Below are 26,358 nucleotides of genomic sequence, written 5' to 3'. Positions count from 1 at the left end.
CAAATGTCCAACAGTGACAGACTGGATTAAGAAAATGTGGCACATATACACTGTGGCATACTATGCAGCCATAAAAAATGATGAGTTCATGTCCTTTGTAGGGACATGGATGAAATTGGAAATCATCATTCTCAGTAAACTATCACAAGGACAAAAAACCAAACACCGCATGTTCTCACTCATAGATGGGAATGGAACAATGAGAACACATGGACACAGGAAGGGGAACATCACACTCTGGGGACTGTTGTGGGGTGGGGGGAGCGGGGAGGGATAGCATTAGGAGACATACCTAATGCTAAATGACGAGTTAATGGGTGCAGCACACCAGCATGGCACATGTATACATATGTAACAAACCGGCACATTGTGCACATGTACCCTAAAACTTAAAGTACAATAATAACAAAAAATAAAAAATATGATAGCTAAGAATTTTCAAGAACTACAGAAAACCTTAAATTCTCAAGTGGAAAGCATACACCCAGTGCAAAACAGAATAAACAAATAAATCCACAGCTCTATACATCACAGTGTACTGAAATACATCAAGGATAAAGTGAAAATACATAATCATAGTGAAGATTTTAATACCTCTCCATTACAAATGGGTAGATCATGCAGACAAAAAATTTAATATGGAATTGAATTTCAGAGTAAGTAAGATTGGTGTGATAATGACAGATAGAGCCATACATCCAACAAATGAGATTATATATTATTTTAAGCAAGTAGAGAGCATTTACAACAATTGGATAAGTATCAGGACACAAAGGAAATAACAAACATAATATCATAGAGACCTTGTTCACTAGCTATGATGGTTAATTTTATGTATCTACTTCACTGGGTTAAGGGATACGTGAGTAGCTGGTAAACATTATTTCTTGGTGTGTCTGTGAGGATGTTTCCATAAGAGATTAGTATTTGAATCAGCAGATTGAGTAACAAAGACCACCCTCACCAATGTGCGCAGGGATTATACCATCTGTTGAGTGCAAGGATAGAACAAAAGGTCAGATTAAGGGCAAATGTGCTCTCTCTCCTTGAGCTCGGACATCCATCTTTTCCTGCCCTTGGATAACAGAACTGCAGGTTCTCAACCCTTCAGACTCCAAGACTTACACCTGGTTCTCAGGCCTTTGTACTCAGATTGAATTACATCACCAAGCTTCCCTGGTTCTGCAGCTTGCAGACAGCTTGCAGGCAGCATATCATGGGACTGCAAAGCCGTCATCATCAAGTGAGCCAATCCCCATAATAAATTCCCTATTAAATAACTATATAGTATATCCTATTGGTTCTGTTTTTCTGGAGAACCCTAATACATGACCCCAATGCAATTCATTAAAATACCACAATAAAAGATAATATATATGTATATGTGTAGGTATGTATGTGTATAGGTAGGGGGGAGAGTATGAGTATGGGAGAGTGTTACACACACGTAAATCTTATGCATCTTGGAATTAAAACAAATCCTAGATAGTTCATAAGCTAAAGTAGAAATCATAATAAAAATTATAAAATATTTAGAGCCAAATGATTTTAAAACATTATCAATAGCTTTGAGATGCCAGTTAAACAGCAACTGGAAGCAAATCAAGTGCCTTAAAGGCAGATATTACAATGAGAAAAAATATTGCAAATTGCAGAGGAGTGGTAAATACAAAATTCAGGATACCGATTGGCCAAAAAGAAGAAGGAAAAAGCGATTTTATTAGGCAGAGATTTACAGGATGCTTCACCTGGATGGGTACACAGGTGTTCATTAAATGTTACTCTATAACTTCCTATATGTCTGAAATATTTCAAAATAAATGTTTTAAAAATAAGTGAAAAAAAGTAGTTGACTCATAAAGCTAAAATCTCTCTACAAATACAAATAAAAGATCCTAAATAAAAAATTAGCCAATCAAATCCAGCAAAATAGAGTAAAAACTGTACATCCTGACTTAAAAGAACTTATTACAGGAATAGGAATAGTTCAACATCAAAAAGTGTCATTTTTTACAGACTATGAAAGCATTATTATATAATAATTTCACTGGATTAAAAAAAAATCCCAAATAACTCAACATTCAGGATTTTTTAAAATTAGAATAGAAGGGAACTGCACTAACTCAATAAATGAAAACCCTACAGCCAATATTCTATTAGGTTCAACTACATTTGAAATGGCTCAGGTTTTTTTAAGCCAAAAAAATGGCCCATTATCAGCGATTTCATAGGATTTGATCTAATGATGGTGAGACTTCAGAAGCATAATTTAAAATTAGAAAAAACGACAAAGATACCTACTTTGTTATCCCTAACATTAAACACTATACTAGAAATTCTAGCCATCAACATAAAGACAAGGCAAACAAAGCAAAACAAAACAAAACAAAGGATTGTACTGCAAAAGTCAAAACTGTCTATTTTCAAACAACGTCATTTTCCACATAAAAAATACAACTATTGAAATAATGTTATTTCATGTTATTTAATGTTGCATCCAAAATTAAAATATAAAATGTGCAACAAAGATATATACAAGAATGCTCATAGGAGCACAATTTGTAATATCCCCAAACTAGAAACAATGAGAATGTCCATCAACAATAGGATGAATAAATATTGGTATATTCATTTAAGAAGGGAAAAAAGGGCTATTGCCTCATAAACCACAAGGATAAACTCCCACAAATTGGTTAGACATAAAAGAATTCAGACCATACAAAATAGACAGATCATAGATAGATACAGCTAGATTTCAAAACTTCAAAATATATTGTAAGAGAAGTCAAGATGTGGTTACCTTTGGGAGAGGAACAGGGGTAGGTGAAGTGGCGGGAGGGAGACAGCCCAATGGAGCAATCTGGGGTTCTGATAATATTCTAATTATTGGTGATTATACATTTACGATTTGTGTACTTTATGAATATATGCTATAGTTCCATAAAAAACTTAATTTAAAAAATCAATAACGCAATAAATATATACAAGTTTGTCAAGTAAAATAATCATTTTAAAAATCAATAGCATTCTTTGTTTACCAGAAACGAAAAAATTAGAAAATGAAAAACATGCAGTACTAAAAAGAGCAAAAACAAAGTAAAATATAAACTTCAACTAGACGATCTTTGAAAATTCCATTACATATAACCAATAAAGGTTTAGTATCCAAAATATATTTAACAAGAAGAAGAAAACAAGAATACACTTTTAAAGGACAAAGGATATTGGTAGTCACAGAAAAGGAAACCTCTAGGATCCAAGATTGGAGTTAAGCAGCCATAATCCAAGGAATGCCTGGAACCATCAAAAACTAGAAGAGGCAGGAAAGATTCTCCCCTAGAGCTTTTGAAAGGAGCACCGTTCTGCTGACACTTTTATTTTGTACTCTGGCCTCCAGAAATGTGAGGGAATAAATTTCTGTTGTTTTAAGCAACCACGTTTGTGATAATTTGTTATGACAGTCCTAGGAAACTAACCGGATACCCTGAGACTCAATAGTTCCATTTCTAGATCTACTCCCTAGAGCACTGGGTCACCATTCTATAAGACCCAAAATCATCCTTTTACAGAAAATATTTTCAACTTACCTATACATGTAACTAAACAATAAACCAATATCCTAATTAAAGTTTGAAAAAATACAGAAATACTTTATAAGAAAATACATATTTCTAACATGTAAATGCTTGGGCAAGACTACACTGGAAGATATATTTGCACCTATACACAGAATCTATGTGAAATGGGCAGTTTCAAACGTGAGATGATAAACATCCCATACTAGCAACTCAAACACCACAAGCAGCATTGCCTCTGGTGCCATGATTTTCCAAAAAAAGTAAACTCTTAGCAGAGCACCAAACCAAACAAAGTGTACTCTTTCCTCAATTTACATGGCAATTGCATTACTGTAAAATGCGTTTTAAAAACCTTTTAAGAAGACTTTGTGTTTATAAATAAACAGATAATTGATTATCAACTGCTATTATGTTATTAATCTCCAGTAATTATAAACAGGTTTTTCATCTACATATTCAATGAGACATTCAAGTCATGCAGGATACCGAACAATTAATACCACAGGACTCCCCAACCACTGTGACAAACAAAAGTAGTCTAGTCAATTTGTAAAATGCTCCCTAGGGCACACAATACACCCCTGAGAACAACAGACACAATGATACTAGGAAATATGTGCAAATATATTCATTGAAACATTGTGTTGAATAATAAAAGCATTAACTATTAGTATTTAATAAAAAGTCCATTAAGAGAGGAACAAAAATTATATCACTGTTAATATAAACATATACCATTTTATACTAATGAAGGAAATGAACTAGACCTGCAAGAATCAACACTGAAAAATCTCAAAAACAGTGAATCAGAAAAAGCAGGTTGCAGAAGGATACATACAAGTAAGATACTATTTGTGCAAAATTTAAAAACAAAACTACAGCATAGGTTATACACAGACATACACAAATACTTAGTAATAAGTACAAAAATCTGAACAAACAGAATACACTACAACTTCAGGATATTAGTTATTTTAAGGAAGGTAGGGAGGAAAAAGTGGTCAGGAAGAGGTAAAAGGCACAGAGGAGGCCTCACCTACATGCAACATTATATTTCTTAAAAACAAAAATCTGCAGCAAACATGTAAAATTTATCATTTGTTAAATGGGGGGTGGGGCATCAAAGGATTCAGCTTTTTTTTCTATAAATTTGAACTATTTTATAGTCAAAATTTTTTAAAGTCTATATTCCAGCGAAATTTACCACCAACTGTGGCTTAACTGTGACTGAGACACTACCTACAGTAACCTGGATAAGGATCACAAAGATAAATGTTCAGATGAGTAGTGATTGAAAGAAGCCAGATCTGTCTGCCACAGTGCTATCATTAGTTTCAGTTAGGTAATGAGATGAAGTGAGAATTACATGCAATCCCAAATTGACACTATTACTTTACCTCCAATATCTTCCATTTTCCCAAATAAGCTCATAAAAATTGAAATATTAAATATAAAAAGAAGGTAAAGAGATAAAGCAGCAATAATACTTCTTCCCATCAAAGATAAAATGTTTTAAAGATTTAAAATGTAAGTGATGGAAAATATAATTCTTCTGATGCTCTTTAAAAAGAAGTTACTTAGCATACTATATCATTCTCCAAAGACTCATTGAGAAAAGTCACTTTCCTCTTAGCAATATATTTTCTCTCATGTCATATGGCTCTGTTGGGCAACATAAAATGTTGTGTGACACATCCAAACCTTTCTATGTTTTTACTTTCATATTACTAAAGTATTACACAGATGAGATTGCCACTAACACAAAACTTCAGCAAAAAATAAGCATGGAAGGGGTAGAGAAGAATGAGATTGCAACTTTCAACAGGCAATCAAAGATAACACCTAGTTTCCAGTTTATAGTAATTGGGAAAAAATTGAATGTCACCACAAAAAGAAGAAAAAATCAGGCAATAATACAACATGAACTATTCTGTAACCGAGCCAAGTATGTTCAAAAGGTAATGTCCACAAAAAGATTTTTACAAGAATGAATATTCATAATAGTATTATCCAATAATAACCATAACCTGGAAACAACTCAACCAACCATCAACAAGAGAATGGATAGCATCAGAGTAAAAAGCTTCTACACAGCAAAGGAAACCACTAACAGTAAACATACAGAATGGAGAAAATCTGATAAGGGGTTAATATCCAAAATATGTAAGGACCCAAACTCAATAACAAGAAAACAAAAAACCTAATTTTAAAAATGGGCAAGAGGTCTGACTAGATATCTCAAATGGCCAACAGGTGTATGAAAAGGTGCTTACCATCTCTAATCATCAGGGAAATGCAAATCAAAAATATAATAAGATATGCCCTCGCACATGTTAGAACGACTACTATAATAAATTCAAAAAATTGTAAGTGTTGGAAAGAATGTGGAGAAAGGGGAACCCTTGTACACCGTTGGCAGAAATGTAAATTAGAAGAGCCATTACAAAAAGCATATTTCCTCAAATAATTTAAAAAAAGAAAAATTTCCTCAAATAATTAAAAAACAGAACTACCATATAATCCAGCGATCTCACTTCTGGGTATGTATCCAAAGGAAATTAGTATATTGAAGAGATCTGCACTCTCATATTCATTGCTGCATTATTCACCATACTCATGATATGGAAGCAACCTAAGTGTCCATCAATGAATGAATGGATAAAGAAAATGTGGTAGATGTGTGTGTGAGGGGGTGTGTGTGTACACTATTCCGATTTCTATCACTATGGATTACTTTGCCAGTACTTAAACTTCACATTGGAGCCACATAGTATGTGATATTTAGTATCTGACTTCTTTTGCTCAGCATGTTCTTGAGATTCATCCATGTTGTTGGTTCTATCAGTAGTACCTTTGAATTGTGGAGTAGTATTCTATTGTATGTGTATACTACAATATATTTATCCATTCTTTTTTGTCAAAACTTACATATATTTACACTGTACAAAGTGATGTTTTGCTACAGGTATGTACACTGTGAAATGATTAATTCAAGCTAATTAACATTTCCATCATCTCCTATACTTATTTCTCTCTGGAAAGCAGTTCTGTCTGGAATGGACCTGAAAGGGGAACAAGGGAATTGCGAGGGGTGATGGAAGTGTTCCAAATCTTGATCTGGGTGATGGTGACATGAGTGTATGAATTGACCAAAACCAACTGAGGAAAAAAAAGGAACATTGTGGGAATAAAAAAAAAAATAGAACTGCTCTATATTAAAATGAACTACAAAGACCTATCAATCAAATGATTAAAGGTAATATATAAACCTTGACTGGATCCCGGTTTGAAAAAGTTAACTATGGAACTCATGTTTGGGACAACCAGAAAAACTTGAATATGAACTAAATATTAATAATTTCTCACCAATTATCTTAGGTGTAATAATGGTGTTGGGGTTATACAGAACAATCTCCTTATTTTTTAATTTTATTTACGTATGTATTTATTTAAGAGACAGGGTCTCACTGTGTTGCCCAGGCTGGAGTGCAGGGCTACTCACAGGTGTGCTCACAGCATACTACAGCCTCAAACTCCTGGGTTCAGGTAATCCTCCTGCCTCAGTCCCCTGAGTAGCTGGAGCTACAGGTGCCTGTCATCATACCCAGCTAATATCCTTATTTTTAGAAGACACATGCTGAAGTACTTACAGGTGGAGTATCATTATGTCAATTTATTTTCAATTTTTAGCAAAAAAATAAAAAATTTATACATAAACATACACATACATATAGACAAATCAAATTAATGTACGTGGTCATGGGTGACAGTTATTCATTGAACTATTCTTCTAAGTACTCTGTATGTTTGAAAAATTTCATTTAAAATGTTGGGGAGAAAGATGCCAGTTTTAATAGATACAGAGTGATTTCCAGGACATACTGAACGAAGAAAAGCAAATGTACAGAATAGTTTATACGCTACCTATTTCATAAAAACAAATATCTATTTATATATATATATATATATGTTGTGTGGTATGTGAGAGAGAGTTTGTGTATCTGTTTATATCAAAACCAGTGAAAATGGTTAAAGCAGATGAGTATAGGTGGGAAATAGTTTTGAGCCTGGAAGCAACACTTCTCTGAGTATATCATTTTATAGTCTTGAACTTGAACCATGTAAATGTAAAAAGGAAATAGACAAGAAAGGAACTAAAATCAAAATGAAGATGTTAAAAATATCTAGGGTCATATAACCTTTCTATTCAATCAAAGCCAAATTAATCAATCAATCAAACATGTTTAACTTTTACGTCTGCTAGTGGGGTTTTTTTTGTGGGGGGGGCGGTCAGGGGCGTTGTTTGCTCCTTTTGAGCATCAGAGCCATTTTAAAAGGCTTTTGTTGTTCAAAAATTCGGGAACATTTTGCACATCTGCTTCTAAACAGTTGTGCAATCCTAGATAAATAATAGCCATGCTAAGCATCGATTTTCTTGGCTGTAAAAAGGGATTGAATCCAATGATTTCCATCTAAGATGTCTCGGAACTATAAAATTCTGTGACTTAAATGTTTGTTGGGGAAAAATATTATTTCCACCAGCATAGTTTTCTTTAGCTCTGATAAGTAACAAAGCTCCATTATACAGTGAATTACACAGTCATTCACTTTCTGCAATACAACTAATACTCAGGAGAAATGTAGCTATTCCTCCGACTCCTTCAAGCAGTAATCAGTTACAACAGAGTACTTCCTCTTAGAAAGTTTGTATTGGCAACGTTAGGGAAGCTGCAGCCAGCCACTCAGGCAGCTGCGCTCACCAGACTGCTAAACACCATTAGTTGGCAGGAGGAGGAAGAAGCCAGTAACAAAATCCATTAAGGCTGAACTCTGAAGGAGTTTCACTAACTTGTGTCCTGGGCCAAGGGATCGAGAAAGCTTCGTGCATTCTTCTTGCTAAACTAATTTTACTTTACAAAAAGTTGTCAAAAATGGCAGCTTTGGGAGGAAAACAAGCAAAGCTAGGGCTATGGAGTTTCCGAGAAAAATCTCTGCAGGCTTGAAGATAAAGGGAGAGTCCAAGAAAATTTCTACTTCACCACCACTGCCTCACACTCTGCCCCACCCACACTTGCCTTCTTTAAGACCTAACAAAAGACCTAAAACAGTCCTGTGATTTTCCTAGGGGTTTAAGTTCTGTGCTGCAGCAACCTCATTCTAACGTGACGAAGGCCAGCCAGGAAAGGCGGGAAGCTGCAAGCACGGGTTAAGTGGAGCCTGGCCAGTAGGGTGTACAGGAAGGAAATGCAGAGGGCTCCTGGCTGCAGCACCCAGGAGAGTAATGGTAATATTTCAGCACTCTCAACCCCCAAGTTTTCCTAGGAGATCAAACAGAAGGCAATATACATAAGAAGACTTACTGAGTAAGAAGGAGTGAAAAGAGACCGAATGGTGAATTTTGGTTCCAAACTCCGTACAGGTCTGTTCCTGCAGGACTAAAACGGGGTGTGGAAAGGGTCTTGTGGAGATTTCCTCCAGAACACACAAGCGGGAGTATTCCTCTAAACAGGGGAATGAGAGGGTTCTCTAAAGAATGCAGGGGAAGAAGTTCAAAACCCTTGGAAGTCTTCTGAGATCAACAAGGGGAATAGAGTTTTCTCCCAGCATGGAGAGGTCCAGCCCCTTCACTGGATGAGTGGGGTTCTCTGCCTCAGCTGGACTTCCACAGGAGGATGGAGGAAAGCATCCTCTTGGGCAAGTCTGGAGAGTGAAGGGGTGGGGTTGCAAGGTTGGAGAAGGAGGTGTTTCCCTCATAAAAATGACTGGGCCTTTCTTGCAATGGCTGGCACAAAGTCGGAAGGGTCTGGGGACGGGAGGGGCCTGAAGTGATTTCTGAGGAGTTGGGTTTTTCCTGTAAGGCCCTGGGAGGGAAGGCAAGGTACTTTGCGCAATGACACATTTCAGTTGTTGGATGTGAAGATTCTCCTTCGAAGACAGAATAAAGAAAGGCCCCTTCATTAATGCGGGTTTGAAACTGGTCTGAAACGGTGTGCCTGCAGGGATTCGGGAGGAAATGCGACCCCCACCCCCAGACTTGGGAAAGGCGGGGGCAATAATTCTCTAAGAGAACTGGAGCCCGAAAGAGGAATGAAAAGCCCCCGCGCCGCGCACATACACTCTCTCTCACTGGAAAGTTAGCAGCGAGGAAAGAACTCTGAAGTGATTTGGGAACGATCTGAAAGCGCGCAAGTTGGAAGTCGGGTTGAAGCCAGCGTAGCGGAGCAGGGGTCAGGCCTCTGCGTGGCCGGAGTGGGAGGGCGCTCATGAGAACAAGGTGGGGCAGGACCGAAGGGGCGTGAGGTCGACGCTCCCTAGGGATGATTCGGAGGGTGAAGGAGGTTTGGGGGTGATTCCGAGCTCTCGGAGGTGACTGAGGGAGTCCCTGAGCCAATGCCCGGGGGTGGGAGGCGCTACCGGTACTCACTGAGCTGATCTCCAGCGCCAGGGCGCACTGCAGCGCCTTCACCTTCGGCATCCGTGCGGGGAGGGGCGGCGGGAAGTGACCCCGGCCACGGGCCCGAGTGAGGCGGGGAGACCTGGGGCTGGGCGGGGACGGGGAGGAGACGAGGTGGCGGCGGCGGTGGCAGCAGTGGCCCCCAGGCCGGGGCCCGCGGTCCAGCCTGGGCTCCGCCGGAGAACCAGCTGAGCGCGGGGCGCAGACTCGTTGTCATGGCAGCCAGGAGGGGCGGGGCCGGAAGAGAGGCCGCGCGGGGCACTCCAGGGCTACCCGCGCGGGGACGAGCGCTGGAGGCGGAGCTTGACGAACGCCGAGCGAGGCGGAGCCGGGCAGGGGGCGGGGCTTCCGAAGGGGCAGGGTGAGGCAAGGCAGCTCTTCTGTGACGTCAAACTGCGCCCAAAGCCGGACGAAAGGGAGCAGCTGTTTGTATAATGGGACGGTGCTCTGTTCAGGGAGTTGGAGTTCCTGTAAGGCCGTCGGAGGGAACCCCTGAGTTACAACGTGGTGATGGCACCTTGGGCTTGTGGCGACCCACTGTGGCCTCAGTTTTCCCAACTGTAAAAGAATAATAATTATTGTTAGTCCTCCTATTTAAATTTCACGGCACGGTTTACAAAGCCAGCATGAGGATACTGGGAATTAGGGAAGAGACTTGCCCAAATCAAAGTCGGAACCAGGACTGGAATCCAGGAGCTCTCAAGTTAAACCCCAGTTGCCTCCCTGAGGAGAGGGGCTTGCATCAGATGGTCCATACCCCTAGTCTCCTATTCTGTGATTCCCTTTGTTAGCGCGTTCCCTTTTCCCTTCAAATTTTCCTGTCTAATTCACCCATGTATGCGTCTTAATGCATATTGCTTAAGTGGAACTGTCAATGAGGTGCCAACAATAAGTCCAGCTGTGAAGGGCCTGACAATAGACCATCAAAGATAAAAGAACCTAAGAGATTGCCCAATCCAATCATGTTAAAAATCATTTGTATTGCAAAATACATTATACATGCAGAAGTGTATAAAACACGTTTATCTTAATAATAATGTGAACAGTACCTGTACAACTAGCACCCGGTTAAGAAATAAAACATTACCAGCACCTGAAAAATGCCCGCAACGATTACATTGCCTTTCTCGCCCTGGAGTAACCACTACCCTGACTTTTGTACAATAATTCTCTTCCTTTTGCCATTCATGTATGCATTTCTAAACAAGATATTGTTTAATGTTTTCTGGTATTGATAGTATATAAATGGTATTAATACTGCATGTATTCTTCTGTGATTTGCTTCTCCCACTTAATATTATGCCACCGGTGATGCTGTGTAGCTGAAGTTTTTTCCATTGCTGGACAGTATTCCAATATAGATTGATTTATCCTTCCTACTATTGATGATCACTTACACTGTTTTCATTTTTAGCTATTATTAACTATGTTGTGAACATTGTAGTACAAGTCTGTGTCTATTAATGCACATGTACTAGCGTAGGAGTGGGTTAGCTGGGTATTAGGGTTTTGCACATGTGGGTCTTTAAAAAGTAAGACCACACCATTTTCCAAAGTAGTGTACCTATTTATGTTTCTGGTGCTTATGTATAAGAGTTCTTATTTTTCCACATCATCAGCAACATTTGTGTTTGGATTTTTAACTTTTGTATATTTGGATGTGTGTATTTTAGGTATTTCATTGTGGTTTTATCTTGCATCTCTGGGTACCGTAGAGGTTGAGTACCTTTGGTTTTGTTAGCCTTTCCATTATCTCTTATTGAACTGCCAAGTAGTTATCTTGCCCCCTTTTCTGTTGGTCTCTCTCTCAGTTCTTTATATACTCTGGATAATAATTATATGTCTACTCTATATGTTGCAAATATCCTTTCCACTTTGTGTTTGTATTTTAATTTTACATATAGTCTGTGATGAACAGAAGATAAATTGTTGTCGTGGAGTATGAGTATTCTCAGTTTGACCATATAATTCCAAGTTGCTCTCCAGAATGCCATACCAGTCTACGCTCCCAATATTCGAAGGTTACTATGGCCCCACATTCTTCCCAGGCTTGGCATTATCAAGGGTTCTTGTTTTCCCCCAACATAACAGATGTAAAGTGTTATCTCACTATTGAATTTTTCAGATTACTGATGAGTCTGAGCATGTCTGTATATGCTTATAAGATTTTCTATCTTTACTAAAAATCATCTGCTCATAATGCTTTACCCCATATTCTATCAGGATTTTTGTCTTTTTTTTAGGAATTTTGTGTATTCTGGTTAGTTAATAAATTAATTCTAAGACACTACAAAAATCTTCTCTCTTTATGGTATTTTTATAAACTTTGTCCAGGATTTTGTTTTCTTTTGGGGTTTTTTGGGTGTTTTTTGTTTTGTTTTGTTTTTGACAGGGTTTTACCCGTCACCCAGGCTCTGGAGTGCACTAGCACAATCTCGGCCCACAGCAACCTCTGCTTACCCAGTGATATGGTTTGGCTGTGTCCCCACCCAAATCTCATCTTGAATTGTACTCCCATAATTCCCATGTGTTGTGGGAGGGACCTGGTGGGAAATAATTTGAGTCTTGGGGGTGGTTTCCCCCATACTGTTCTCATGGTAGTGAATAAGTCTCACAAGATCTGATGGTTTTATCAGGGGTTTCCGCTTTCGCATCTTCTCGTTTTCTCTTTCTGCCATCATGTAAGAAGTGCCTTTTGCCTCCTGGCATGATTCCGAGGCCTCCCCTCCCTGTGGAACTGCAAGTCCAATTAAACCTTTTTTCCTTTCCAGTCTTGGGTGTGTCTTTATCAGCAACATGAAAATGAGCTAACAGAGTAAATTGGTATCAGTAGAGTGGGTGTTGCTGAAAAGATATCCGAAAATGTGGAAGTGACTTTGGAACTGGGTAACAGGGAGAGGTTGGAACAATTTGGAGGGCTCAGAAGACAGGAAAATGTGGGAAAGTTTGGAACTTCCTAGGGACTTGTTGAATGGCTTTGGCCAAAAGCCTGATAGCCACATGGACAATAAGGTCCAGGCTGAAGTGGTCTTAGGTGGAGATGAGGAACTCATTGGCAACTGGAGCAAAAGTGACTCTTGTTATGTTTTAGCAAAGAGACTGGGGGCATTTGGCCCCTGCCCTAGACATTTGTGGAACTTTGAACTTGAGAGAGGTGATTTAGGGTATCTGGCAGAAAAAAATTCTAAGCAACAAATCATTCAAGATGTGACTTGGGTGCTGTTAAAAGCATTCAGTATTATAAGGGAAGAATAGCATAAAAGTTTGGAAAATTTGCAGCCTGACAATGTGATAGAAATGGAAAACCCATTTTCTGAGGAGAAATTCAAGTTGGCTGGAGAAATTTGCACAAGTAATGGGGAGCCAAATGTTAATCCCCAAGACCATGGAAAAAATGTCTCCAGGCCATGTCAGAGGGCTTCACGGCAGCCTCTCCCATCACAGGCCCCGAGGCCTAGGAGAAAATGGTTTCATGCGCTAGGCCCAGGGTCCCCATGCTGTGTGCAGCCTAGGGACTTGGTGCCCTGCGTCCCAGCTGCTCCAGCCATGGCTGAAAGGGGCCAACATAGAGATAGGGCTGTGGCTTCAGGGGATGCAATCCCCAAGCCTTGGCAGCTTCCACATGGTGTTGAGCCTGCAAGTACACAGAGTCAAGAACTTGGGTTTAGGAACCTCCACCTAGATTTCAGAAGACGTGTGGAAACACTTGGATGCCCAGGCAGAAGTTTGTTGCAGGAGTGGGGCCCTCATGGAGAACCTGTGCAAGGGCAGTGAAGAAGGGAAATGTGGGGTTGGGAGCCCCTATACAGTGTCCCTACTGGGGCACCACCTAGTGGAGCTGTGAGAAGAGGGCCACTGTTCTCCAGACCCCAGAATGGTAGATCCACCAACAGCTTGCACAATTCACCTGGAAAAGCCACAGACACTCAATACCAGCCTGTGAAAGCAGCTGGGAGGGAGGCTGTACCCTGCAAAGCCACAGGGGTAGAGCTTCCCAAGACCATGGGAACACACATCTTGCATCAGCGTGACCTGGATGTGAGACCTGGAGTCAAAGGAGATCATTTTGAAGCTGTAAGATTTGACAGCCTCACTGGACATTGGACTTGCATGGGCCCTGTAACTCCTTTGTTTTGGCCAATTTCCCTCATTTGGAATGACTGTATTTACCCAATACCTGTACCCAAATCGTATCCAGGAAGTAAATAGCTTGCTTTTGATTTTACTGGCTCATAGGCAAAAGGGACTTGCCTTGTCTCAGTGTGGACTTTTGGGTTAATGCTGAAATGAGTTAAGACTTTGGGGGACTGTTGGGAATGCATGACTGGTTTTGAAATGTGAAGACATGAGATTTGAAGGGGCCAGGGAAAGAATGATATGGTTTGGCTGTGTCCCCACTCAAATCTCATCTTGAATTGTACTCCCATAATTCCCACATGTTATGGGAGGGACCCAGTGGGAGATAATTTGAATGATGGGGGCTGTTTCCCCCATACTGTTCTTGTGGTAGTGAATAAGTCTCATGAGATCTGATAGTTTTATTAAAGGTTTCTGCTTTTGCATCTTCCTCATTTTCTCTTGCCGCTGCCAAGTAAGAAGTGCCTTTTGATGAGTTCATGTCCTCTGCGGTGACATGGATGAAGCTGGGAACCATCATTCTCAGCAAACTAACACAAGAACGGAAAACCAAACACCGCATATTGTCACTCATAAGTGGGAGGTGAACAATGAGAACACATGGACACAGGGAGGGGAACATCACACACCAGGGCCTGTCGGGGGGTGGGGGGCTAGGGGAGGGATAGCATTAGGAGAAATACCTAATGTACATGATGGGTTGATGGGTGCAGCAAACCACCATGGCATGTGTATACTACCTATGTAACAAGCCTGCACGTTCTACACATGTATCCCAGAACTTAAAGTATAAAATAAAAAAAAGAAAAAAAGTTCCTTTTGCCTCTGCCATGATTCTGAGGCCTCCCCAGCCATGTGGAATTCTGAGGCCTCCACAGCCATGTGGAATTGTAAGTCCAAGTAAACCTCTTTTTCTTCCCAATCTCAGGTATGTCTTTATCAGTAGCATGAAAATGGACTAATACACCCTACCTCAAATGATAATCCTGCCTCAACCTTCCAAGTAGCTGGGACTACAAACGTGCACCATAGCGCCTGGCTAATTTCTGCATTTTTTGTAGAGATGAGGCTTCACCATGTTGTCCAAGCTGGTCTCAAACTCCTGGGCTCAAGGGAACCACCCACCTCGGCCTCCCAAAGTGTTGGGATTACAGGCGTGAACCACTGCACCCGGCCACTAGGGTGTACTTTCGTTCATAGAAGTAACCTAACTTCGATGTAAATCAATCATTTTTGCCTTATATTTGTGTTGTGTTTTTAACATTTTAGTAAGTCTTCCCAAAATTAGCTGGGTATGGTGGCACATGCCTGTGGTCCCAGCTATTTGGGAGGCTAAGGTAGGATTGCTTGAGCCCAGGAGGTGGGGTCTGCAGTGAGCGATGTTTGTGCCACTGCACTGCAGCTTGGGTAACAGAACCCTGTCTCAAAATAAACAAACAAATGAACAGTTTTCCTAGTCCCCAGATTCAAACAGACTGTATTTTCTGTTTTCTTATATTAACTTTATAGTTTACCTTTCACATTTTGATGTTTAATCTATTAAGACTCAATTTTTGTACATGATGTTAAACAGTAATCCAGGATTCACTTTCTTGTTGTCGTTGTTTTCCCCTTTAAAAATGTATGCTAGATTTTCCAACAATACCTACTAAACATTCTATGCTTCCCCTCATTGATTTGTGGTACTACCTTTCTTATGTATTAACTACCAAAGTTCTGATTTCAACCTTGCTCTTCTGTTCCAGTCTTCTATTTGTCTATTCTTGCAACAGTACCACACTGCTTCTATTTATTACTATGGCTTCTGTTTGGCAAGTCTCCTTTTTTAGGAGATAGATTTAGCTATTTGTGATCCTTCATTGCTTCTTTTTATTTTAGAGTAATTTTATCAAGTTCCTCAAGTAGTCCAGCTGGAATTTTGACAATGATACATTAAACTTATAGATTAATTCAGGGAATTGACATCTTTGTAATATTATGTCATCCCACCCAAGTGCATGGAATATATCTCTTTTTTTTTTTTTTTTTTTTTGAGATGGAGTCTCACTCTGTTGCCCAGGCTGGAGTCAATGTGGCACAATCTTGGCTCACTGCAACCTCTGCCTCCTGGATTCAAGCAATTCTCCTGCCTCAGCCTCCCGAGTAGCTGGGACTACAGGCGCCCACCACCATGCCCGGCTAATTTTTGTATTTTTAATAGAGGCGGGATTTCACCATATTGGCCAGGCTGGTCTTGAACTCCTGACCTCATGATCCGTCCACCTCGGCCTCCCAAAGTGCTGGGATTACAGGCATGAGCCATCGTGCCCAGCTGGACTGTATCTCTATCAGACATATTCTATGTCCTTCAAGTTTTGTCCCTAGAGATCTTATGTAATTCCTAGGTATTTAACTGTAGATTTTTCTTTATAATATTGAGAATAGTTTCTTAAGTTTTAATTATTTTTACTAGTTTGTTATTGCAACTATACAGAAATTTTGTCTTTATAAGTTAATCCTGGCAAATCTGTTAAACCCTTGCTGATTGAAATAGTTTCTCTGTTCCATTGTTAGTATTAATATTATTCTCACAGAGATGATAAGCACCACACTGATTTTTCATTGCTAACATAACAAATTACCATAAACTTAGTGGCTTAAACAACATAAATTTATTATCTTTTAGTTGTGTAGGTCAGAAGTCCAATACAAGTTTTGCTGGATTAACATCATGGGGTCAGTAGGGCTGGATTCCTTTCTGAATGCTCTAGGAGAAAATCCATTTTCTTGTCCTTTCCAACTTATAAAAGCCATTAGCTTTCCTCATCTCATAGTCCCCTTCTTCTAGCTTCAAAGTTAGCAATTCCTCATTCAGCCTTTCTCACATTACGTCACTCTAACCTACTCTTCTACTTCACTCTTCCACTTTTAAGGACCCTTGTGGTTACACTGAGCCCACAAAGATAACCAGGGTAATCTCCTTATCTAAAGGTCAGCTGATTAGCCACTTTAATTCTATTGATTGCCTTAATTCTCTTTTCCATGTAAGATAACATAGTCACAGATTTCAGAAATCAGGACATGGACATCTTTGGGGGCTCATTATTCTGCCTACCACAAATACCAAAACAAATAATAATTGTATTGCATTGAAGTACATCAAATATGTTGAAAATTCATGAGTTGGTAATGTTATTCAAAGGGAAAAAAGCATTGGTCAGATTTGGATGACTTTAAGAACCAGTTCATTCCAAAAACTGAGAAATAAAACAAATCAAGCATTTATCCTGAATATCTTGTTTGAACTCTACCTCAGGGTGACCAAAGAGCTGATGAAAGAAAGTTCTTTATAGAAAAATCCCCACTATAAATGAATAAGAATAAAGAATTAGAATATTCTTGGCTGCTAAAAACCATTACTGAAAAGCTGATGAAGAATTTCATAATAGATAGTCTGATAGCACTCAAACACACTGATCAATCTTAATATCACAAAAAACAGTATGTCCTTTGAGATGATGCAATTAGAAGTACACAATATCACCATTCATGTCAAAAAATCAAACTTGAATCTGATCAAGCATCCAAATCTGTCACCAACATACAGGACATATAAAATGTAAAGTAACTCGTTAGACAAAACCATAGGGATGCAAGCAGCAAAATAAACACAATATTATTTCTTCAACAAATAAATTGCAAAGAAGACTTTATGTATTAAAAAGACTGAAGTAAACCTAATGTAAAGTGTTTATGAGACCATTGCAGATATTTGAATGCTACTGGATACATGATCTTAAGGAATTATTGTTAAATGTTTAAGTATAATAGTAATACTAGGGTCCTGTTATTTTTTTAAAGAGCTCTTTCAAAAAAAGTGGTACACATTGAAGTATTTATGGATAAAATATGATGTCTGGGATTTGCTTCAGAATACTCCAAGCGAGGTTGGAAGTGGTAGTGATGGAAAGTAGGTGAAGGTATGGATGAAACAAATTAGCCACGTAATTGTTGAAGGCTAGTGCCAAGTATGCTGGAGTTGATTTTACTATTTTTTCCTACTTTTGTTTATGTTTAATTCCATATTAACACATAAAAAGTAAATAGATATTGAACAGTGTCAAGTGCTCTTTCTATACTGATTATTGAGATAATCATATGAGCTTTCAACTTCAACCTATTTATGAAATAAATTATATCAATAGTTTTTTCTGATGATGAACCTTTCTTGTAGCCCTGTACTGTTATTTTGTGAAAATGCTTCTGTATTGTTAGTTAATATTTTATTTAGGTTTTTGCATCATATTCATAAGAGAATTGGACCTATAATTTTTTTCTTTTATTGCCCTTTCCTGATTTTGGAATCTAGATTATACCAACTTCATAAAATAAGAGCATATATAAAAGCAAATGCTCTTATCTTGCAGATCCCTGAACTGAGGAGGCAAGATCAGTTTGGCAGTTGAAGCAGCTGGAATCTGCAATTCAGAGAATCTAAGAAAAGACAACCCTGAAGAGAGAGACCCAGAAACCTAGCAGGGGTTTCTCCAAACATTCAAGGCTGAGGGATAAATGTTACATGCACAGGGTGAGCCTCCAGAGGCTTGTCCATTAGCAACTGCTACAGTTTCATTATCTCAGGGATCACAGATTGTGCTACCTATTGCCTACCATCTGAAAACAGTTGCTTCCTATATTTCATCCAGTTTAATATTTATTTAAACCAAGAAGGTTAATCTGGCACCAGCTATTCCGTTGTGAGTGGATGTGAAAGTACCAATTCCATTCTGTTTTACTATTAACTATCCTTAGCCTTAATATGTATCAGTAGGTGGCTTGTTGCTAGGAAATATTAAATGAATGGCATGTTTCATAGGTTGTGTTTAAAGTTGTTTTTTGAGTTAAATCTTTCTTTAATAGTACTTTATGATGTCAAAAACACTTAGAAGTCATAGTGTTGAACATCTATATAGGGTTGGATCTAAAATAGCTTCTTAACCTTTCCTAACCACTGTTTTTGTTTGTTTGTTTTTAACTAAGCATCCAGTTTGGGAAATTCTGAATTAGGGGAATCATAAAAGGTTTCATTTTAGCTGGGCCACATAAGGAAAGTAAGATATCAAATTGTAAAAATCGTTAAGAACTTCTATCCCATCTGAAGTGTGGGTTAGGTGCCTCTTCTCTGTGCTCCCTTAACATCCTATTTTATCTGTATATATATATATTCTTCCAAATATCCATGGGAAAAAAAATCTGATCATAAAAATATTTTAGGCTGGGAGTGGTGGCTCACGCCTGTAATCCCAGCACTTTGGGAGGCTGAGGTGGGCGGATCATGAGGTCAAGAGATCGAGACCATCCTGACCAACATGGTGAAACCCCATCTCCACTAAAGATACAAAACTATTAGCTGGACGTGGTGGCACGTGCCTGTAGTCCCAGCTACTCGGGAGGCTGAGGCAGGAGAACGGCTTGAACCCAGGAGGTGGAGGTTGCAGTGAGCTGAGATCGCGCCACTGCACTCCAGCCTGGGCGACAGAGCAAGACTCTGTCTCAAAATATATATATATATATATACACACATATATATAAAATGTATATATATACACACATATATATAATATATATACACATATATAAAATATATATACACATATATATAAAATATATATATATACACACATATATATAAATATATATATTTTTTAAAATATTCCAATTGTCTCACTTTGTGGATGAGAAAAAGAAGTAGTTAGAGGTCAAGTAACTTGGCCTACATCTTTTCTCAAGATTGTAAACTCCTAGTGAGCAATAACCACATCTTCATTTTCTTTGTATAAAACAAGAAAGTTTAGCATGAAAAAGGTACTGAATTACAAATGTGTTGGATTGAATTGAAGACCCTTGGAAGGGGATTTTGTACCTGAGGATCTCTTTCTTTTGGCCATATTGTTCAATGGACAAAATCCAGCCTTTGAAGGCAGGCCGATTTGAGGTTAATACTACCTTTACCACTTGATAGCTATGTGACCTTGGCCATGTGGTTTCAACACTCTGAACCTCATTTTCTCTGTGTATGTGTGGTCCTCCTTACAAGTTTGTGAAAAATGTGAAGTCCTTAGCCATGATAGCCCAATATAACAGGCTAAATGATAATAGGTTTATGTTCTTTTCCTTTATATTCTCAGATAAGCACTGTCCAAGTTTGAGGTGTTTTGAGGTCTCGCCTGATTTGGATTGTTTGAGTTTATGCTATTCTTTGAATTCTTTGAGCTGTTCTGAAGCAGTGTATCATGAACAAAAACATCCCCAGTTCAGTCCAAACCCCTGGTTACATATCATTCTTATGCCATGTTATAACCAGTTTGAGAGTGTTCCCTCTGTTATTGCATTTAAGTTTCAGCCCCACACAGAAATTCAGCAGCCAATTTCTAAGCCCTAAGCATAAAATCTAGTGGGGGGGGGAAATGGCCTGAAGAGCAGCATTATGAATAGCACCATTATAATTAATGATCTCTCAGGAAGATTTACAATCACAGGTAGCAGATAAAACAAATAGTACTGCTTCTGCACTTCCCCTCCTTTTATTCGCTATGAAATTTTATGGGAAATCAGTCCAGTGAAAAATGTAAGCTCTTAATCTTTCCCAGAAATCCTACCTCATTTGATGACTACTTTGAGGGAATGAATTAGAGCATTTTTTTCTTTTATAGTCTACTTCGCATTTACGAAGTGAGGACGGTAGCTTAGGCTGCCTGGCCAACTGATGAGAAGGTCAGAGGCATTTTTAGAGACCTCTGTTGTCTTTCATTCATGTTCATTTTCCACAAGGCAAGTAATTTCCAACAAATCAGTGTCTTCATTAGTAATAAGATTATTAACAACAATAATAGTCATAGTAACTATTCAGTGAGAGTCCATTATATATCAGGCATTCTACAAGGTACTTTATATACATCTGAGTAAACCTCACACAATTCTACAGGGAGGTATTTCTATCCCCATTTAACAAATAAGGAAACGAAGTCCAAGTAAATTAACTTGCCCAAGGTCACACAGATAGTACCTGGCAGAACAGGAATTTAAACCTAAATTTGTCCAACTCCAAAAGCAGCCTTCTATTTGTTATAAATGCTGCCTCTCATTATCACATATTTTATTATTAACAACAAACATACCAATTAGCTTAAGATACAATACAACCAGATAATCATGATGACAACAGTAATTGTTATACTATTACAATAAAATACATGTTTTGTATGTTACTATAATCTTGAATTTGAATAGAAATTTGCATTTCTGAAAGCATGTTCCTGTCATCTAATATGATTCTGTATCTATTAAAGTAGTACTACATCTAGAGTTCTACTACTAGATTTATTTATCACTGAGAACGGTTTGGATGATTTAAGAGAAACAAGACTTCTTAAATTTCTTATATAGTTTAGAATGAAAAGGTATAGCAGGAATAACCTAGTAAGAATTTTCATGTATAGAACAATATGAATTGTACATCTTGGAAAAAATGTGTTTGGGCTTCAAATGCATTATACAACTTTAATAATACATACCCAGAAGAATGTTTTGTTTTATTAATCTTGTCTCTCCAAGTAAGATATGCTAGTTCCATCAATAATAATTAGATTGTTATGCCTCTGGCTGAGTTTTAGAAAGTAATATGCCAATGAGGAATCACTTCCAATTTCTCATATAACAGCCTTGGATGAGGAAGAATTCCCTTCTGGTGTTGAAGCTAGGAAGTTGTTGGGGGAAGGAAGGTTCTGAAATAAGTGGTTCTGATACCATTTATTTTTGTCCACAACTACCAAGTTTTAAGTATCAGAGACATTGAGTAATTGTGGTAAATGGAACAGTGGCCTCCCAAAGATGTCTGCATCCTAATTCCCAGAACCTGTCGATGTTAACTTCTATGACAAAAGGGATTTTGTATAAGTGATCAAGTTAATGATCTGCGATGGGGAGATTATTCTGGTTTTTCCTGGTGGGCCTCATGTAGTTGCAATGGAAGCAGAGGAGTCAATCAGAAAGAAGGTGATATGATGAAAGCAGAGGGAAAAAAAAAGATGTGATACAGAGCAATGAACCAAAGAATGAGGACAGCCTTTAGAAACTGGAAAAGGCAATGAATGGCTTCTCCCCTAGAGACTCCAGAACCAGCCCTGCCCACACCTGGATTTTGGCCCTGTAGAACTCATCTCAGATTTCTGACTTCCAGAACCATAAGACAAAAAATTTGTGTTGTTTTAAGCCTCTATGTTTGTGATAATATACTACAGCAGCAATAAGAACCTTATGCAATACTTAATTTGGTCAAAATCTGCAGGTGGGTTAAAAGTGAAATAGGCTGACTGCAAATTTCTTAAACTAGTCCAGAATCAATTTTGCAATAGAAATTACAAATTTTAAAATCAAAACACAAACAGTGAGCTCAGGGGACTTTTTAAGCCATGCCCTCAGGTAAATAACTCCTCTATGGTGTCTATTAAGGATGGTTTCTTAGCATCCAGAGTCTCGCTCTGTCTCCCAGGCTGGAGTGCAGTGGCGCAATCTCGGCTCCACTGAAAGCTCCACCTCCCAGGTTCACACCATTCTCCTGCCTCAACCTCCCAAGTAGCTGGGACTACAGGTGCACACTGCCATGCCTGGCTAATTTTTTTTTATTTTTAGTAGAAACGGAGTTTCACCCTGTTAGCTAGGATGGCCTTGATCTCCTGACATCGTGATCCACCTGCCTCGGCCTCCCAAAGTCCACTTGTTCTTATAGGGAGGAAGAGTGAAGATGAGTTGGATCTTTCTCCATTTCTCAATGAGATTGCAGCTCCACTCCCATACTGAAGACCCACTCTTCTGTATTGAGGCTTTCTCAGCTTCTGGCCATCAGAATAAGGTTGGCTTTTCACCTCTCCCTCAAACTTCTGAGCTCTTATATATGATTAATTGGTTTAATCATGATATGGTTTGGCTCTGTGTCCCCACTCAAATCTAATGTTGAATTGTAATCCCAACTGGTGGGAGGTGACTGGCATGGAAACGGATATCCCCCTTGCTGTTCTTGTGATAGTTAGTGAGGTCTCATGAGATCTGGTTGTTGAAAATTGTGTACCACTTCCCCCTTCACTGTCCTTCTCCCACTCCACCATGCTTGTTGATTTCCTGAGGCCTCTCCAGCCATGCTTCCAGTAGAGCCTACAGAACTGTTAACCAATTAAACCTCTTTTCTGTATAAATTACACAATCTCAGATAGTTCTTTATAGCTGTGTGAGAATGGACTAATACAAATTATCTCTTGCTTAAAGAAATAATGGTTAACAACACCTGAAATTAAATACATATCTGATTCCACTCCAGACCAATTAAATGAGAACCTTTGGAAGTGAGGCATAAGCATCTATATTTTAAATTTTCCCCAGGTAATTAGTCAGGACTGTGAACCATTGTTCTAACTGAGTGATAAACCCTATTCCTGGCCAAATTTTAATCACCAATGTGATTGTGTCTCCCCCAAATTTCCATGCTGAAGTCCTAACCCCGGTAACTTAGTATGTGTCTGTATTTGCAGAGAAGGTCTTCAGAGAGGTAATTAAGGTTAAATAAAGTTATTAGAGTAGGCCCTAGTCCAACGTGACTGGTATCCTTGTAAAAGAGGAGATTAAGACATAGACACAGAAAGAGAAAAGACCATGTGAAGACACAGAGAGAAGATAGCCATCTGCAAACCACAGAGAAAGACCTCAGAAGAAACCCTGCCAACACCTTTGTCTTGGACTTCTAGCCTCCAGAACTGTGAGGAAATTAATTTCTGTTGCTTAAGCCATCCAGTTTGTGGTACTTTGTTACGGCAGTCCTAACAAAGCTAGTATAGCCAGTATACCAGTTAAAAATTTTTATCAAATCCATTGAACATTTTTATCCTAGAAACACTCATTATCTGAACTCTGAACATTAGCATGGGGTATACTTCTTTGCAAGGGGATAAAAAGTAATAATAACTTTCAGCATAAGAAAATGCCAAATAGGTGAATTGCTTTTAGTTGCAAATAGAAAACTCAATTATCACTTGCTTAAAAAAATGAAGATATTTAATTATCTCATATAATAAGAAGTCTGCAGGTGATGAGGAGAGAGATGCTGGAGAGGATCATCTGGTCTGAAGGCCCAGGCCTTTTCTTTTTGTCCATTTTACTGTTTTCAGCACGTTTTGGTGGGTTTTGTTTGTTTTTGTCCTCATGCTGGTTGTCTTCAGGCTGCTTGTTTACATTCCTACCACAAAAAGTAGAATGGGCAGCACCAAGTAACTGGCAAGTCATGCTTGTCCCTTTTTATGGTAAAGTAAAAGCTTTTCCAGAAGCCTCCCAACAGACCTCAGTTTGCTAAGGTCACAGCCTTCTGTAGGTAGAGGGGAAGCTAAAGGTGGAATACCTCACAAATGGGAAAGGAACATTCATGACTGGCTTAAACTAATGGTTCTCGATAATGATTCATCCATGATGTCATCTGGAACAAAATTGGGACTCAAATAGCAAGACAGGAAAAGTAATAGGATAGGGATAGTGATTAATATGTTGTGGCAGACACAACTAGAAACTATTTGCTCATAAAACAGGGAAGATCTAGCTGGATTGGGGCATATTTAATGCAAGACTAAAAGGATCATTCAGTCTCTCCATTCTTCCTCCACCTCTCTTCACTTTCATCTCTCTCCCCCTCACCTTCCTCTCTCTCCATCTCCCTACCTCCCACTCCATCTTTTCCTGCTTTCATCACCCATTTGCTCTATTTCTAGCATGTCTTCATAACCAGGATTAGATAATCAAACAGGACTATAAGAAATACTCTTTTTGGCCAGGCGCAGTGGCTCACGCCTGTAATCCCAGCACTTTGGGAGGTTAAGGCAGGTGGATCACGAGGTCAGGAGATCAATACCAGCCTGGCTAACATGATGAAACCCCGTCTGTACTAAAAATACAAAAAAAAAAAAAAAATTAGCCAGGCATAGTGGGGGCACCTGTAGTCCCAGCTACTCGGGAGGCTGAGGCAGGAGAATGGTGTGAACCCAGGAGGCAGAGCTTGCAGTGAGCCAAGATCATGCCACTGCACTCCAGCCTGGGCGACAGAATGAGACTCCGTCTCAAAAAAAAAAAAAAAGAAATACTCATATATTTACATATATATATATATAGACAGCCTCACACTATTGCCTGGGCTGGAGTGCAATGACACGATCTCGGCTCACTGCAACCTCCACCTCCCAGGTTCAAGCGATTCTTGTGCCTCAGCCTCCCGAGTAGCTGGGATTACAGGCACCCACCACCATGACTGGCTTATTTTTTGTATTTTTTAGCAGAGATGGGGTTTCACTATGTTGGCCAGGCTGGTCTCAAACTCCTGACCTTGTGATCTGCCCACTGTGGCCTCCCAAAGTGCTGGGATTACAGGTGTGAGCCACTGCACCTGGCCTCTTTTTTTTATTTTTGAGACAGGGTCTCGCTCTGTTGCTGAGTGGAGTGCAGTGGCGTGATCTCGGCTCACTGCAACCTCTGCCTCTCAGATTCAAGTGATTCTCATGCCTCAGCACCTCCCAACAGCTGAGACTACAAGCCCACACCACCACACCTGGCTAATTTTTGTATTTTTAGTAGAGATGGGGTTTCCCCATGTTGGCCAGGCTGGCCTCAAACTCTTGGCCTCAAGTTATCTGCTTGCCTCAGCCTCCCAAAGTATTAGGATTACAGGCATGAGCCACTGCACCTGGTCATGAAATATTCTTTACAGAACCAAAACAGATGACCATGCAGTGATTAATTGAATGCGTTCGGTGACAGACAGCTCACTGCTTTCTGCAGAGATGCTACATATGATAGTACAGGTTGTGCTCTGTACAGAGCACCTACCCAAAGCAACAGATGGATGGGGCCCAGAAGCCACTGTGTCAGGCTTTGTCCAACTAGAGAAAGAAGTGCCTTTTTCTAATTCACAAAAAGATACCATACAGGCTATCAGGGGCCCTGGCAGTATGAGGGTCTCTTTTCATGTCCTCCAGACATGAACACAGCTACAACACAGCTCAGATTCAGCCTTACCATTCACACTAATTCTTCTTTCGTTACAGCAGCGGGTGGTCAGTGGCCCTCTTAAGCTGTAGCACCATAGCTTGAACATTGAAATAGAATGTCCCGAAAAAGAGA

General features: G+C 39.3%; 1 protein-coding gene across 10 annotated transcripts in view; it reads right to left on the bottom strand.

Moving 5' to 3' along the window:
- Window positions 1–10,590, bottom strand: part of SPATA6 (spermatogenesis associated 6) — a 171,980-nt gene extending 161,390 nt beyond the window's left edge. For 3 of the 10 annotated variants that reach the window (XM_024354281.3, XM_009457004.5, XM_054670703.2), the window contains exon 1: window positions 10,003–10,330. In XM_024354281.3, coding sequence (XP_024210049.1) covers window positions 10,003–10,053 — 51 coding nt within the window. In that variant the 5' untranslated portion in view covers window positions 10,054–10,330. 10 annotated transcript variants of the gene reach the window in all.
- Window positions 10,591–26,358: the final 15,768 nt, after the last annotated feature.

The sequence above is a fragment of the Pan troglodytes genome, chromosome 1, assembly GCF_028858775.2.
Source record: "Pan troglodytes isolate AG18354 chromosome 1, NHGRI_mPanTro3-v2.0_pri, whole genome shotgun sequence".
NCBI classification, from domain to species: domain Eukaryota; kingdom Metazoa; phylum Chordata; class Mammalia; order Primates; family Hominidae; genus Pan; species Pan troglodytes.
The sequence above is the reverse complement of the archived record's forward strand: the minus strand, read 5'-3'. Positions and strand labels throughout refer to the sequence as shown.